Genomic DNA, 17,576 nt, shown 5'->3' on the forward strand with positions numbered 1-17,576 from the left:
GAACTTGGGAATAGGGAAATCCGCGGGGGATTTAAATATCCCCCGCGGGATTTAAATAAACATGGCCGCCGCTTTTTTTCTGGCTTTTTCCTACTTTCAGGTAGGAATAAGAGATCCTCCGGAAAAGGGCTTTATTCTGGAGGATCGCGCCAGTCTAGACGCTTTTTTCCGGCTTTTCCCCAAGCCGGAAAAAAAGCGGCGGCCATGTTTATTTAAATCCCGCGGGGGATATTTAAATCCCCCGCAGATTTCCCTATTCCCAAGTTCAAAATTAGCATGCCCCTTCCGAAGAAGGGGCCAGTGTAGACGTAGCCATTGTGTTTAAGAATCCCTGCTCCCATTCCTCCAGTGGCTTAGTTCATTCTGCAAGAGGCTATCAATTCAGATGTTGTGTATGACTTAATACAGAGAGGGTTTGTTTTTTTGATTGATTTTGCTAAGGGGGTGATGTATTTCCTTTCTATACTGATCCAGTGCTGCTTTACACATGGGCTAACCTATTTTCTGTGTCCATGTTAGGACATTTAACAGAAAGAATTGGAATTTTAGAAGCAGATTCTAATCTCAATTGCAGAGGTGTAAATCCAGTTGCAGCAGTATTTCTTTGATTTTACACTAGTGTATGTGAGTTCAGAATTTGGCCCTTTATATTCAGAATTCTGAATGGACACTACCACTATTAGAGGATCAGAAACTTGTGAAACCAAAGTTATTAGTGATGTTGCCACAGTTGTATCCCCCTAACAAATCTCTCCGTAAGCACAATAGGAAGAATCTCTTGTTCTGGTCCTTAAAGCAGTACTGCATTCAAACTCATGTGGCATGTGTCAATATACTTCCTATCCATTAAATAAACCTCCTAACTGATAATAACTAGCTCTATAAGATGAGTTTATGAAGTTGGGGGTTGAGACCCAGATTCATACTTTCAGTTCACACAAGTAGTCTTCACAATTCCCATAACATTAATTCAATAGTGAATTCAAGTGTATTTCTTTCTTCTATCAAGTATCAAAATTGAATCTGGTATTGAGATCTGCTAGGCAGCTTTGTGGGCATCGGTATCTAAATTCACTAAATTTTACATATTGGTCCTCTAATCATTGGCCAGTGCCACTTTTTGGCACAGGTATTCTCCACATTTCAGTGTCATGGGAAAGATAGAGGATACAGATATATTATACACATTACCTTATTTTGGAGGTCCATGTTTCAAGGATCTCACCAGTGGGGAGATCCCTCTGTTATAGATCTGTGGTACTGAGTACAATAAAGAATAGGAAAATTGATACATTTTTACTTGAAAATGTAAAGTTGATAGATCCAGCCCACCCTAGAGACAGAGTTAGAAAGTGACATACAAAGATTGCTTCTTTAGGGTAAGTCACCTTCATGTTCCAGAGTAGGAGAAATTGTGTTTTTCATTCAAAGTACAGGCACTAGAATCAGTAATTTATGAAAGTAGAATGGAATTCTCCTGGCTGTGAAAGTTGTATCAGCTGGACAGAACTTCAGGAAACAGACTATTCCTCTGCTGCCAGTGACCAAACAGTCTAGTTCTGACCCCTATTTCCAAGCAGGCTGGGCTGAAGAACACATTGTAGCACATCTATTGACAAGAATGTTTCAGGTTAACATAGATAAGTTTTTCTGTACTGTGACATTCTATCAGCACATTTTTGCAATTTTTAGCCTCACGGACTCCCAAACTCTTCTTTAAAAATGTATTTTTTGCATTTTATTGCCCAAATCACTGCTTTACTTGATTTAGCCTATATTTTGAGCTCTTACACACATATATAAATATACTGGTTTCAATCATTCGGTAGCTCATCAAATATAGGTGGCTGACCTATAAAAAGCAGTCAGCTTCTGCTTGTTGTTTTGAGATAATTTCAGATGAAATCTGGTAAATAGATTTTTTTAAGAATACGCTTTTTGGTATCTATAGTTTTAATTTTCTCTTTATAATCAAATGCCAACTCCATTGTATATGAGACTTTTCCTACAAACTTTTCATAGCATGCAATATAATATTCCTATGATGAAGCAAAGCTATCGCCTTCCTTCTTGATTACAGGAAGTTATATGGCAGTCATATTAATTCAAAAAGAATGACTTACTTATCTTCAGGTAGTATGACAGGAAGTAAAATATTTACATGATTTATTCTTATTTCAGTGTTACAAAATGTTTGGCTCAAATGAAGATGAGCGACTGACATGGCATGCAGCACGAACAGCTTGTATGAATTTAGGAGGAAATTTAGCTTCCATACCAAATGAACAAGTACAAGGTACTGTTCCAGTTATTATCTAGTTAATAAAAGTAATTATAAAGGCAAGTTTAAAGTGTAACTCTTCAGCAGCAGTAATAATTGTACTATTTTTATCTGTCACTGATTGCGCATAGAATTAACAAACTTTTAGTTACATGAGAAAAATATGTATTTGAGAGCACATACTGTATATATTAGAGGTGCTATTTATTTTTCTGTAGTAACTTAGAGTTGGTAGGACTTAGATACCATTCTATCAGATTGGGAGAATGGTGGTAATAGTTGAGTCACATAAAATGCCTAATGACAGGCATTTTGTCTTTTTTCTCCTTAGAGATTATAAGACATTATTTTGCTGCTTTAACCCTTATAAGCACAGGAAAGAAAAGAGGAAAATTAGGAGAGATACCAATCTAAGATCTAATGGGATCCAAATAAATTATTCTCTGATTTTCAATCTGACTGCACATTTGATAACCATTTTGATAATGTCACTCTGGGAAGGCTAAACTCTTAACACAACATACTAGTAATCTTAGTTTTTTATGTAATGACAGCTACTTACTGGTCATTGAAAGGTAAGCTCTAAATAATTTAAATTATACTTTTTTATCACCTCTTGAAGTGATTGTGGTGGTATTTGTACACCACTGTTTATTCAGGTTGATTTTTATTGTGATGTGATTATTGTGTTTGAGATTTGTCACACTCAATTTTTGTAATTAATCTGATAACTTTTGAAGACTATCCCCTGTAAATTCAATCTGTTGAAAATTTCCCTCCAGGTCACCCATGATTCCTTTTGACAGTTTTGCTTCATAATGATTGTACTATTGCCAGCATCCCAGTCCATTTTGCCAGAAAAATAACACTGGTATAAGGAGAAGCTTCTAACAGCAAAGCATCCTTACAGCTGAAGTGACTCGAAACAGATAGGAACTCTCTTGCTGATGATGAGATCAGGGCTTCTGGACATGTGCATCTCAAACTGCTTCAACTCGTAGCTAAATAAGTCATTATGCACTTCTTTTGGGAGGAACTACATAGCATAGCAGAACAGTGTGTGCAGAAGACAAAAAGGAAGTGAAGCAGGAAAACATTATATAGTCAGAGAAAGGGAAAGAGTTGTAATAGATTAAAATCACATAAGAAAATGTGAGGAATATCCATGGCAGAGGTACTAGGATCCAGATGGTACCTCTCTTTCTGTCCTGCCACATGTCCCTGGGGCAAAACTGCGGAGAGCATCCAACCCGAGACTAGAAGCAGCTAAAGCAGGGACCTCTGGGCATTCCAGTCAAAACTGTACAATGTTCTGTGACTTTTTCTTCCCTGTGTGCATTGGCTAATGGCTCCAAACACCTCTTCCCCATCCTATACTTCATATTACTCCTGCCCTGTGCCCTCACTATCTTCCCTTCCCTTTCCTTTTAGCTGATCCCCTTCTAAATATCCCCAAAACAACAATGCCTCCCCTCCTTCTTTCTGTAACATCTGTTATCTCGTCTTAAACTTTGTTTCAATTTTTTAGGAGACAGACTGTCTTGTTCTGTGCTTATACAGCACCTAGCACAAAGAGGTCATAGGTATGACTGTATATCTTAGCCCCTACAATAATATAAATATTAACAAAGAAGAAGAAGAAGAACATAGAGAGAAACAGTGATTATGCAAAACAGCTACTGCACCAAACCAAATTGAAGGAGAACAAATAGACAAACAGAGCCACAGACAAGTAAATGGAATTATATTCTGACATATTCTTAGTTATATTACTGTAAAACTGGAGTACTTCCATTGCCTTCATGCTACTGTATGATTTTACATGGTGGGGGAAAATTAGACTCTCAGTGTGGGGAAAATATTAGGGATTAAATATGATTGCTTCTTCAAAAGCTAGTTGAATTCGCTCCAAGGCAAACATTTCAGTTGTGAGCACATTGTTCAGATTCCTGGAAGGTTGTATATGCAGAGGGGTTCAAATTAGGTAAGAAACATACAAACAGTGAAACTGAAGGGACAAACCAATATTATTACTGGCAACAGAAGTGTGCAAGGAACAGCTGAAATCCTGTTGCACTTCCCAGCAGGACAAGAACATTAATGTTTGGCAAATGAGCCAACAAGTTTTATTCCCAGCAGGATAAGGCACGAGTGACATTCATACCTGTATTAAGAAAATGTTAAAGGACAATTAGCTGGGAGAACAGAGAATCAAAAATGAGTATTAATTCAATGAAAAAAAGTAAGCTCCTGGGTGAAATGCTAGATCTGGTTAATTCTGTGATAATCATTTTTTATTGACCAGAAAAAAAAAGTGTAGGCCGGCGTATGCTACAATTTTAAATCTGTGTCAAGGTAGTGATATGGTTGGCCCTGAATTTGGTTCATGTTTGCACAAAATATGATTGATGCTGTTTATGTGATTTTTGGCAGGCAGCCACGTTTCTGCCTTGTCAGGCGAGGATGTTAACCCTTGACTGTCTTCTGGTAACCAGAACACTATTACTTCGTTGAGTGGATGATAGCCATTTATTTGTGTAATCGGTTTGATTGGTTTTCTTCCTTTCCAGCTTTCTTGTAGGACAGTCCAAAATATCTTACAGCTTATGCTGCTAGTGCTGCTCTTTGTGCATGTTCCCTCTGCTTTCTGTCACCTGTTGAGGCACTTTGGACTAGATTTTTCCAGAAAGCAGAAATACAAATGTGGGTAGGCACCATGGCAGGCACAGATGCATGAGCATGGTTGGCACACAGTTCTGTTGTCTGCAAAGGAGTGTGTAACTCATAATACATATTTTAATTAGTTTAGGTTGGGGTATCAAGAAGTGGTATAAAATGTAAATGAAGTTGTAATGTGGATGGGTGCCAGTCAATGCTCCCTCTAAACTTTTCCATGCATGAGTGGAATAATTTTATGTTCACTGAGTCATTTACACCATATGTAACAACAAAATATCTAGCTGTGGGCACTCTGCTAATGAGCTAGGAGGCATTTGAATCTCTCATGAGGGGCTGCACAAGCTCACAGTTTACAGGGAACACTGAAGTGGCTCCCCACGCAAACAAGGGGCAGGAGAATGAGGGCAATCAGAGCAGCATACGTGTCAAACACAAGCAATTTTTTATTATTTTCAGAGATGTGATCTCCAACATCATCCCCAAATAAATGTTAGCAATAAAGACTGATGCACATATATCACACTTGCTCTTTATAAACGCCCCTGGCTTCCCATGTGCTTCAGAGCAGAGTTCATAGTCCTGGTTATAGGCTATAGGGCACTTAATGGAGTAAGACCCTGCAACTTCAAAGGAGCCATTTTATTAACCTGCTGTTGACACTGCTACTACATTTGGGGAGCTAGACATACATTTGTGGTATCTTGAACAAATAAAAAAATAGTATATCTGATTCCTTGCTTGCCAGACTAACAATTTACCCTCCTCAAATTGCCTTTCCAATTTTGTTCAAAATAAAAATCTTCCAATCTTGTTCTTCTTTTAGTTGTGTTTTCCCCTGTATCTTTTAACTTAAAGTTGAAACAATATCTGTGTCTTTCACTTCTTCCACTAGACATTCATCTATGTTTGCAAACTATCAGATTAGAAGATTCACAAAATTCAATATTCCAAGAATTTGGACCATAGCCAGCCCAGTTCTGGATACATCAGCCACTTTTCTGATGGGGGGGGGGGGAAGCTCTGCTTTGCTACCTTTAATGAAAACTGTTTTTCTTCTTTCCTTCAGCCTTTCTGACCTTCCATTTAAAGGATTCCAGGGTTGATAATTGGATTGGATTAAATGATGTCAATCATGAAAACAAGTACCTTTGGACAGATGGAAGTGGAGTCTATTTTACAAATTGGGGTAAAGGTTTCCCATCTGGACAAATGGAACTATATTCATATGATAACCAGGTGAACATCATTAACAGATTATTGTTAAATAACTGTACTGCCAAGTTTATTTCTGATTTAGTGAAGTTGTTTGCTGGGGCCAGATATGTGCTATTGCCAGATTCAGATCCTTCACAAGCGATACATGTGTTGAATGTTTTGATCAAACATATTTTGCAGAAGCCTCACTCTATAGTTTATGGCAGCTTATATAAGCTTTTACACTGACTACTGAAAATGGCTCAGCTTAAAAAAATGTGACAGCTGCACAGTTGGAGTTCAGATAAAGGAACAGGAAGAGAAATGTAGTCAAAATATTACGGAACACCCAGTGAGACAATGTGAAGGATTTCCAGCAGGATCAAGCTTGGGAGCTAGTTTAATTGAGGGTCTAGAAGGTGTTATTTTTGTACTAAAGGCAAACACTGGTCATAAATTGCACTTTATACACCAGTAAGCACTGCTATGTCACAAGAAGGATTCACTTCCGGTTAAACCAATTTTCAGGAAAGAAGAGCAGCTTTAACTTGTGTGTGTCTTCATGGCAGCCATGCCATTTGGATCTTGCTATGGGATAAAAAGTTGACAAAGTCCTGACTGGGATGATTTAGTGGTACTGGTCCTGCTTTTAGCTAAGGTTGGACTCCATGACCTCCTGAGGTCTCTTTTAACCCTATGATTCTATGAATTAGCACATCCTTTTATCATTCTCACAGTGGTCCTCCCCCAGTTCTGCAATTGGCTCTTTTGGGGCACTGGACTCTTGCTGAAGTAAAAGTTGCAGGTCACTTGCACAACAACAGCATCTCCCTCTTGTTCCCTCTGCACCCTATGGTGGAGATGCTGCTTCTATGGGGGAGAAGCAGGTAATACACCAGCTTCAGTAAATAATCATTTGATTTTTTTCAGGAAAAAAAATCACCCCGTATGTTTTTCAGAATGTAAATGTTTCTGTGAGAAAGCTGCAAAGTGGAAAAAAAAATACTATGCTCAACTTTTCAAAAATATCTGCAGATGTAAAACATTTTGTATGGCATGCTATGTGCTTGTTATAGGCCCACAAAAGCTCTGTGGATTTGAAAATGGGTTAGGGAAATGGAAATGCAATCTCAAGTCAAGCACCTTGAATCAGTGGATATTGTTGAAAAGTTGGGCCTAAATGTTTCTAGTTTTGCCATTAATATTTTGCATAGCTGGAACTATGAATTTGAAAGAGGGAGGACCCCCCCCCCCGAAAAATGCTTTGCCCCCTTACCTTCCAGGATTTCCATGGACCAAAAAGTAGTATGCATGCAGAAAGCTCAATTTACATGACCAATGTCAATCAAGACTTGCCTCTGAACTTTTCTGTGGCTTTGATGCCCTCCATATTGTATAGAAAGCAGATGGGAAAAGAATAGATTTTCTGCACTTCCCTCTTCTTGAAGGACCCCCCCACATTCCATTGTTTCACAGGAGTGAATAGGACAAAACCATAGGAAAGTTAAGGAATTAGGAAAATTCAAGAGGAGCGAAACCACAGCATATCGATCATTCCTGAATTTTAAAATGATGGGGGAATTTAAATTTAATGATATTCATGTAAGAGGAGGAAGCAATTTTCTCACTTGCTTCTGATTTATCTATTAACTGATTTGTGTATTCTTTTTCCTAGGCTGACTGTGTCTTTATGAGAAATAGTCCAGTTAAGGAGGCAGGAAAATGGGTTGATGGAAGCTGTGACAATAACAAAGGCTATGTATGTCAAATGAACAAAGGTGTGTTCTTAAACATGTATTTTGACTAAAATGAGAATAAAATCTCATGCAAGATTTTATGGTTTGCTGGAGGGTTAAATGCTGAATTTCAACTTGCATTATGTTGTCGGTATCCTTCATTTCAGTGGCTATGGTTTAAAAAAAAGTACTGTTTAAAAATATGGCCATCAAAATTTTGGTCTGTACATCAAAACCAGCTTTTAAGAGTTACCTATATAGAAAAATTGTACTGGTTCAATTATGATCTGTTCAAAAAACAAATATAGTTAAACAAGTGCAAAACCATATAAATACTGGCCATACCTATTGATAATTTTACCAACACAAGGTAAACCAATATAAGCCAGATGTAAATTGATTTGAGTGTTCACATATAAGGTTGCACCAGTTTAGGTAAATCAATTTAAAATCACATCTTTTATTAAACTAGAAACAGATAGAATTTTATGTGTAGACCAAACCTAAACCAGTGTATATTAAACTGATACAGCTTCTGTGTGGACGAGCCGTTACTCTCTGGACGTATTCAGGGTCATAGTTTCCTTAGCCTTTTTCTACTTAACTTTAGCGCTGCAGAACTAGCACAGCTGTGAGAGCATAGTTTGGATTCTATACTAGCCATTGTGCTATTATCAGCACTGTTAGCTACTCTCAATGATAATGTAAACTCTGCCTTCATTTTCTACCTGTGAAACCTTACTCTCTTTAGTGGATTTGCAGAAGTCACAAATCAGACAACAGAGGGTCTCTGTTTTCTCCATGTCTCCACAAAGACATGTAGAGCCAGCCACAATGTATCTCTAACTACATGTAAGCACTCCCTCCAACAACAACTTCACATTCCTTTTTTCTTCTCTCTGTAGACTCCAAGCGGTACCATTCATCCACAGCAATCTCAACAAGCTTTATCCCTTACAGTAACAGTAGTTATTTGCTCGTCAATTCCAAAATGACATGGCAAGATGCAAGGAGAAAATGCAATAGTGACTCCTCTGACCTGGCCAGCATCTTAGATCCCTACACCCTCTCTTTCCTGTGGCTACAAATGTTAAAGTATGAGGAGCCTGTATGGATTGGTCTGAACAGCAATTTGGTAAGAGCATGGTGCTACTCTTTATGGTCATATACTTCTCAGATTCCTTATCTCAGTTTATTTTTGATCTCATTAGATTATATACTGGACCTAACTACTTGCATATAACATCATTGTTTAAAGGCAGTGAATGTGCTTTAATAATATTAATCAGGTTAGATCACATATTTTGTGATCTTAGTCTTTCAAGCACTATGCCTTATGTTTTTCTAGGCAAGTATTTACTTCAGGTAATCTATACCCAGAGTAAGCAATGTCACGTACAACTTGTTAAAAAAAAACAACCATGGATGCTAGCCAACTGAAGGAAAGAGTGATGGTGGATTAAATTGTGAACTTGATATGCTGCATGAATCAAAAGTTTGAGCTGTGTCTCATAGTTCTATACTTTTGAATGCCAATTTCTGGTAAAGGCAGATGGACAGATTATAAATATCCATCCACATCCAAAGTACTGGGCTGTGGTATTCTTCTGTTTCGTGTCATGACAGGTTAAGAAAGTGAAACAATTCCTCTCACAAAACAAATACTGAAGCAATTATTGATGCCTGATTTGTTGTTTCTGTTGAATTAATTTTGCATTTAGACTGATGGACATTATGAATGGATAGATAAGTGGAGGTTGAAGTATACTAAGTGGGCCAAAGGGGAACCAAAACAGAAAATAGGCTGTGTCTATCTGGACCCTGAAGGAGCCTGGAAGACAGCATCCTGTGATGAAAACTACTATTCTATCTGTAAACGTTCAGATGGTAAGCAATTGAATGGAACAATGGTAATAATTAAGATGCTTTACATTCAGTTGTGTAGGGACTGTACACATATATGGTAAATGTTGAGTAACAAACAAATAACTGGAGGAAGTCAAGTGAGCGGAAAAGACTGAGTTAGCGGAAAGACAGTGAGTGGGCTCTAGGCCAGTGTTTATTCCTGTTTTCTTAGTTACTAAAAAAGCTCATTGAGAGTAATCATATCTCATAAATGCAAACCCATCAACTCAGTTTATTAGTGCAAAAACAAAAGTGCCTAGTAAATCTGTACATTATGTATCAAAACAAAACAATACAAAACTAGATAGATTCATGAAGGTTTAGGCCCATCAATGGCTATTAGCCAGGATGAGTAGGAACAGTGTCCCTAGCCTCTGTTTTTCTGGACATGGGTGACAGAAGAGGGATCACGTGAAGATTACCTGTTGTGTTCCCTCACTCTGGGGCATCTGGCATTGGCCACTATCAGCAGACAGGATACTGGGCTAGATGGACCTTGGTCTTACCTAGTATAGTCGTTCTTATGTTCGTATCCTGCTTTGTACAAAAGGAATGCCTTGTAAAACACAGAAAACTAACAGAAAGTACATTGTATCCTGCTTGAGTTAGTGACTATGTCGTCTTGGTCTTGTTGAAAACTGAGGGTATTGTGAAAGTTTAACAGACCATAGCACAGAACAATAGAAGAAAGCATTTCAAAGGCAGCATGAAGACAGCCTTAAATACTAGGAGTGGGAGAAACAATAGACGAACTGAATGACACACCATCACATTGTTCTTCTAGCATTAATATGCTTTTCTGGGAAGGTAGCAAGAGTTAATGTACATTACTTGTGGGTAGAAACACACAGGACTGTGCTCAGCCTCATCCAGTAAAAAGAAAGACAAGAACGCGCTTGGCTTTTTACAGTGATTTGGGCAATGGGAGAAGTTGGCAAGATGTCAAGAGTATCTTAGAATCATAGAACATCAGAACTGGAAGGGACCTCGAGAGGTCATCGAGTCCAATCTCCTGCCCTAATGAAAGGACATAGTACTGTCTAGAACATCCCTCATAAATGTATGTCTAAACTACTCTTAAATAGCTCTGAGATGGAAATTCCACAACCTCCCTAGGCAACTTATTCCAGTGTTTCACCACCCTGACAGAAAGTTTTTCCTACTGTCCAATCTAAACCTCGTTTGTTGCAGTTTAAGCCCATTGTTTCTTGTCCCATCCGCAGAGGCTAAGGAGAACATTTTTTCTCCCTCCGCCTTGTGACACCCTTTTAAATATCTGAAAACCGCTATCATGTCCCCTCTCAGTCTTCTCCTTTCCAAACTAAACAAGCCCAATTCTTTTAGTCTTCCTTTTCAGGTCATGTTCTCTAAACCTTTAATCATTCTTGTTGCTCTTCTCTGGACTTTCTCCAATTTCTCCACATCTTTCTGGAAATCTGGTGCCCAGAACTGGACACAGTACTCCAACCGAGGCCTAATCAGCAGAGAGTAGAGCAGAAGAATGACTTCTCGTGTCTTGCTCACAACACTCCTGTTAATGCATCCTAGAATCATGTTTGCTTTTTTTGCAATAGCATCACACTGTTCACTCATATTTAGCTTGTGGTCCACTATTAGGGTTGCCAGATATCTGGTTTTGAACTGGACAGTCCAGTATTTGAGCTTTCTGTTCAGGAAACAAACTGAGAATATATAAATGTCCGGTACTTTCTAAATAAGATGTAATGTAGATTGTGATGTAATGTCAATTGTGTCCAGTATTTGTGTTGAAACCACCTTTGCAACCCTATGACCACTATGACCCCTAGATCCTCTTCTGCAGTACTCCTTCCTAGACAGTCACTTCCCATTCTGTATGTGAGAGACTGATTGTTCCTTCCTAAGTAGAGTACTTTGCATTTGTCTTGATTAAACTTGATTCTGTTTACCTCAGACAATTTCTCTAGTTTGTCCAGATCATTTTGAATTATGACCCCATCCTCCAAAGTAATTGCAACCCCTCCCAGCTTCATATAATCTGCAAACTTAATAAGCGTACTCTCTATGCCAATATCCAAATCATTGATGAAGATATTGAGCAGAACTGGTCCCAAAACAGACCCCTGTGGAACCCCAGTTGTTATTCCTTTCCAGCAGGATTGTGAACCATTAATAACTACTCTCTGAAAACAGTTATCCAGCCAGTTATGCACCCACCTTATAGTAGCCCCATAGTAGAGAGCTGGGTTAGCCAAAAAAATAAAATAAAATAATGGAGATTGCCTATCTTCTAGAACTGGAAGGGACCTTGAAAGGTCATTGAGTCCAGTCCCCTGCCTTCTCAGCAGAACCAAGTACCATCCCTGATGAATTTTTGCCCCAAATCTCTAAATGGCCTCCATAAGGATTGAACTCACAACCCTGGGTTTAGCAGGCCAATGCTCAAACCACTGAGCGATCCCTCCCCCAATTATAATGAATCATAACTTATGGTCTTAACTTAACTTAAGTTGTCTCTTATCTTTACAGTGTTATGATAACCCCGAATGGGCTCTATTGGGACACACTGATCGGGGGCTGTATTTGAACACAGGGTGTTGTATTCACATTAAGCTGGCTTCAGCTGGGTAGAATCTAGGCACTGTGTCTGAGCCTGTGATGGGGTATACAGTAACTCTTTGCTTAACAGTGTAGTTCTGCTCTTGAAAAATTCTACATTCAGGCTTGTACACTCTCTCTGGGGAATGTTTAGGATCCATGCTATGCAAATGAAACAGAGCTCTGTAAAACAGGTAAAAGTTCTGTTTGAAACCAGAATTGCATTCTGTTTGCAGGACACATAATGGGGCCTGACCACAGTGACACTTTATGCCATCTAGACATTTTTATCTGAACAGCGACTGGTCTGTATTGTTCCTTGAATTTTAAGTACATAAAATATACCTAAGAGTTTCCACGTGAAAAATGAGAAAAGATGGGTTGATATTATCTACATCTGCTTCTTTCTTGGGTAGAGGCAAGTGAATAATGTCTGCCTTGAAGCCATGGCATTTTTTCAACAGGGGAAAGTCTCTTTTGGAAAATTTGCACTAGTTCTGCTTCTGTACAGAGCTGGGCCCAAATCCAATGGTTTTCTGCAGCTAGGGTCCATGGAAGCAGGTTGGAGGTTTGTCCCTCACAGCTGTGGGAGATGGAGTGCTGCTGCGGGTCAGTAGAAGCAAGGCAGTTGGAGCATTTTTACACAGTCCCCCCTTATCCAGGGAAAGAGGATGCATCCTGTGGGTTTGAGAGCTCAGCTTGGTTTTATGCAAGCCCTCACTCTGGGCTGTGCCCAGCAAGACAGATGCTGAGCCTGCTTCTAAGCTGGCTCCCTTGTGCATTGATTGATCATTTAGAATCTGCCTGACCCTCCTACTTTGATCCCCAACCCTGGGGAGCCTAACAATAGCAAGCCAAGCCCACAGGGAGGAGGTGGTCGGGGAAAAATTGCAGTCCAGCTGCTGATGGTGGGAAGATGCATGGGAGACCACGGAGGGCAAGGGTGCATTCCCTACCAGCACGATCGTTGTCTGGAATCAGAGCAAGGAGCTTCTGCTTCTGAGGGAGTGTCCCGCCCCAGCCAAGAAGCTCTCTGCGTGGCTACCCTAAACCTCTAGGCGGGGGTCAATTAGTAACTGCACAGTCACTCGGCTGTGCAGCTTCCAGGGAACTTAGATTCCTGCTGAGCCAATCATCAGGCCATGGGCATGGCATGGCAATGTGCCACAGCCCAGCAGCCAGCAGTTCACGGCCTGGCACTGGTCCATGGACTGGCAGTTGGAAACACTGTGTTAGATTAACTCGCTGACTAGAAAATGAGACAAACATTTGGATGTCAGAAAGTCTCAGAGGGGTAGCTGTGTTAGTCTGTACCTTTAAAAACGAGTAGTCCTGTGACACTTCAGAGTAGGGATGGGGAACCTCAGGCCTGGGGGCTAGATACAGGCCCCTGATTTGCCTGGATCCAGCTTCCAAGGCTAAGGGCCCCTCTCTTAGCACTGGGGAGCCGACGCACGTGCTCCAGTCCCCCTGCTGCTGCACCGTGGGGCTGGAGTACACAAAATCGATTAGCCTGGGACCCCTAGGCTCTTGTGCATGCGGGAAATGTGGGGAGCATCTTTCTTTTTCTCAATAGGGGGCAACTTCAATGAGGGTTTGGTTTTTTTCTTTTTTTGCTTCACACTTGTGTGCAGCCCACCACTGATTTTTCTGTGCGTCAGTGACCCTCAACCCAAAAAAGGTTCACCGCCCCTGTCAGAGGGAGGGAGGAAGGAAGAGATCTCTCTCTCTCTTTAATCATCTATCTATCTATCTATCTATTAATCTATCTATCTATCTATCTATCTATCTATCTATCTATCTATCTATCTATCTATCTATCTATCTAGAGTTTTTGTGGGCAAAGCCCACTTCTTCAGATGAGGTAAGCTTGAGTGGACTCAGACTCATCTCATCTGAAGAAGAGAGTTTTGTCCACAAAAGCTCATGATATATGAGGTACTATATTTGTTACTCTCTAAGGGCATTGCTACAAAGCAGCACTATTTTGGAATTACTGAGATTATTCTAAAATAACAAAGAGTGCATCTGCACAGCAAGCCATTATTTCAAAACAATGGTGAGTTGGAGGACTTCTTACTCTGACCCGTGTAACTTATTACTCTGACTCGAGGAGTAAGGGAAGTCGAAGGAAGAGTCGAAGGTAGCTTAATTTGGCTATTGGCACTCTTTCAACTTCAGCTACACAATTGACATAGCTGAAGTTGTATAGCTTAATTCAACATTTGCTCTGCTGTGTAGATGTGCCCCAAGGTACCACAGGACTACGCATTGTATCTGAATGTCAGATAGATCCAGCAGAGGGCAGTGGAGTACACAAACTATTGAATGCTAGGTAAAAGCAAGAAAAAAGAGTTTGATAGTTAATTAATTTACAAGACCGAGAAGTTTAATGTTACATCTCTTACTGAAAGAATGGTTAATAGAAAACACAGTACAATAATCTGTTGACATCTAGGACTTATGATTCTTGACATAGCCAAAGAAAAAACAACTGGTTTTCCTGTAAAATAATGTTTTGTTTTCTCAGATCTTGTGGGCAAAAGAGTAGACACTTATTTTCAGAGTTATAGGGTGGTTTTAATCATGGATCATTGATTCTAAATTAAACACACTTATGTTTTAAGAACATCTTCCTTTGACTAGATTAAGAAGAACAACTAGTGTATTTTAAATAGTTGTGTTTTAATAGCGTGGTGTTGTCGTCATGTTGATCCCTGTATATTAGAGACACAAGGGCTATGTCTACACTGGCGCGATCTTGTGTCAGAGCTATGCAAATGAGGCTAAGCGTGGAATATCGCCGAGTCTCATTTGCATATCTAATGAGCCACCATTTTTGCGGAAGAGGTTCTTGCGCAAGAAGGAGCTGTCTACACTGCCCCTTGCGCAAGAAAAACCCTCTTGAACAATGCCGTTATTCCTGAAAATAATCAGCGTAACAGCATTGCGTAAGAGGGTTTTTCTTGCACAAGAAGGGGCAGTGTAGACAGCTCCTTCTTGCTCAAGGGCCTCTTCCGCAAAAATGGCGGCTCATTAGATATGCAAATGAGGCTCGGCGATATTCCACGCTTAGCCTCATTTGCACAGCTCTGGCACAAGATCGTGCCAGTGTAGACATAGCCAAGGTGTTTGAGGTAATTATCTTTTTATTGGCCCAATTTCTGTTTGTTTCAAAAGCTTTTGTCTCTCACCAAAAGAAAGAGGTCTAGTAAAAGCTAATACCTTACCCACTTTGTCTCTGTCATGTTTAATTAAGTTATTCTTTAATGGCAGTAATAAGCTAAATCCCGCTGCAGTACTTAAAAAATGCACCACTGCTAAAGGTGAACAAAAACACATTACAGTTGTTAAAAAGATGTTAGTCTATTCACAACCTCATTCATCACCACAGTGCACTGTGTAGTGGCAGATTGCAAAATCATTATAATTTTAAACAAAATATTTGAAAACCCATTTCTATTTTATTTACCTGCCAAACCAAGAGTGATATTTTTTTTCCTCGTGGCTTGATGAGAATTGAAATGCCAGCTTATTGCCAGGAAAAACAGAAAATCCTGATTTCAGGTCAAGAGGTAAGTAAAAGAGGAACAGACTTTCTTGACCCAGAGTACTTGGTTTTAACAAACAGATACATTCCTGATCATTAGGCTGTACAGTATATATTCTCCTACTTGTCTGAGATTTTAAACATTTTATTTACTGTAGTTTTTCAGTTAATAATTTTGGCCTGATACTGGGCTGTCTTTAAATGCACCTGAAACCACCATTGATGTTAATTGCACTCTTCTCTTGGTTTAAGAGGTGTATTGGTTTATGGCCTGATCTAACCAAATTTAGTCTCTAGTTCAGCAAAGCACTGAACACGGGACTTAAACATGTTCGTAAGCATGTTTCAGCATTTGCTCAGTAGGGATAGACATATGGAAGCGATTAAAGATAAGCATGTGCTTATGGACTTTGCTGAATTAGGTGCTTAGAGTGTAAAATGCAGCTGTAACACTAATTATTCACCATTTAGAGTTTTTTCTGGTATGGCATAATAACAAGGAATACATCATTTAAAAGGTTATATTATGATTAAACATTTATTATGAGAGTTTCCTGGTGTCAAATTAGTATGTGCAACTCATGGTAAAAGCAAGAGAAACTTGTTCAACAAAATGTTTTATTAATTATAATCTGTGTCCCCTTTTTTTTAAATAGTTAAAGCTCCGACTGATCCTCCCCAACTCCCAGGAAAGTGCCCTGAGTTAGAACACAAATCATGGATTCCTTTCCGTGGTCACTGCTACTTCATTGAGTCTTCATCTTCAAGAAACTGGGCCCAGGCCTCCTTAGAATGCCTTCGATTAGGTGAGTGTCCTTTTAAATTAGAGGTAAGATGCACACAAGTCATACATCTATTGTTTGTACAGTATGATGACTGTATCAGTGGCCATGATAGTAAGTTTTAGCAATAATAATAATAATTTAAAGACAAATTCCTTGTCTGCATTAATAATACAAAGTTTGCTTTCCTAAAATTTCATTTTACATCATTTATGCTGTGGGTCTGATTTACTCCTGAGCTACTGCCGTTATAAGCCATTGAATGAATAGAATTACAGAAACCTGACAGGGACAATGCACTGTTAAATTGGCACCATTGTTTCCTTTTTTGTAATTTAATCACCTGGAGAAGTGAATGTTTAACTACAGTGATTTTCAATGTCTGATTCTCATGTACTAGTAAAAACAGCCGTTGTATTTGAATTTCTAAAATTACAAAGGAACGGTTAAATTAATTATTTGTTTTGGTTTATCAGTGTTTTTTATCATAGCCTCCAGTTTATATCATGATTTATACAGTTTTTTAAATTAAATTGCCACAAATTACTTCCTAGAGTCCCTTTGAATACAGACATGTTTCCCACCCCCCCAAATGCTCAACTCTGGTTGTAGCATATGTTCATGTTTATAAGAAGTGTGGCCTGGTTACACGCAGTCTTCCAGTTCTTTTTCTTAACATGAGAGAAAATGTTAAGTATGGGACAACACATTGTACATTCTTCATTTGGAAATGCATGTTTCTGGCTGGAAGAAACTATGTGGACAGCAGGACAACTGGTTCTCTGCATTGGTCTGACCGGAGTCTGTTCTTGAGGCAGCGTTGCTACTTAGGAGCCAAGCCTTGGTGCTAAGGCTGAGGATTCCTGCGGGGG

At 39.3% G+C, this 17,576-nt stretch overlaps 1 protein-coding gene across 2 annotated transcripts in view; it reads left to right on the forward strand.

The window, feature by feature from the left end:
- Positions 1-17,576, forward strand: part of LOC102444982 (macrophage mannose receptor 1-like) — a 112,391-nt gene that overhangs the window by 76,208 nt on the left and 18,607 nt on the right. For both annotated transcript variants that reach the window (XM_006119498.5, XM_006119499.5), the window contains 6 exons: positions 2,182-2,296; positions 6,027-6,196; positions 7,830-7,932; positions 8,796-9,025; positions 9,612-9,777; positions 16,579-16,728. In XM_006119498.5, coding sequence (XP_006119560.3) covers positions 2,182-2,296; positions 6,027-6,196; positions 7,830-7,932; positions 8,796-9,025; positions 9,612-9,777; positions 16,579-16,728 — 934 coding nt within the window. The remainder of the gene's footprint in view (positions 1-2,181; positions 2,297-6,026; positions 6,197-7,829; positions 7,933-8,795; positions 9,026-9,611; positions 9,778-16,578; positions 16,729-17,576) is intronic.

Source organism: Pelodiscus sinensis, chromosome 2, assembly GCF_052426305.1.
Source record: "Pelodiscus sinensis isolate ZL-2025 chromosome 2, ASM5242630v1, whole genome shotgun sequence".
Classification (NCBI taxonomy): domain Eukaryota; kingdom Metazoa; phylum Chordata; order Testudines; family Trionychidae; genus Pelodiscus; species Pelodiscus sinensis.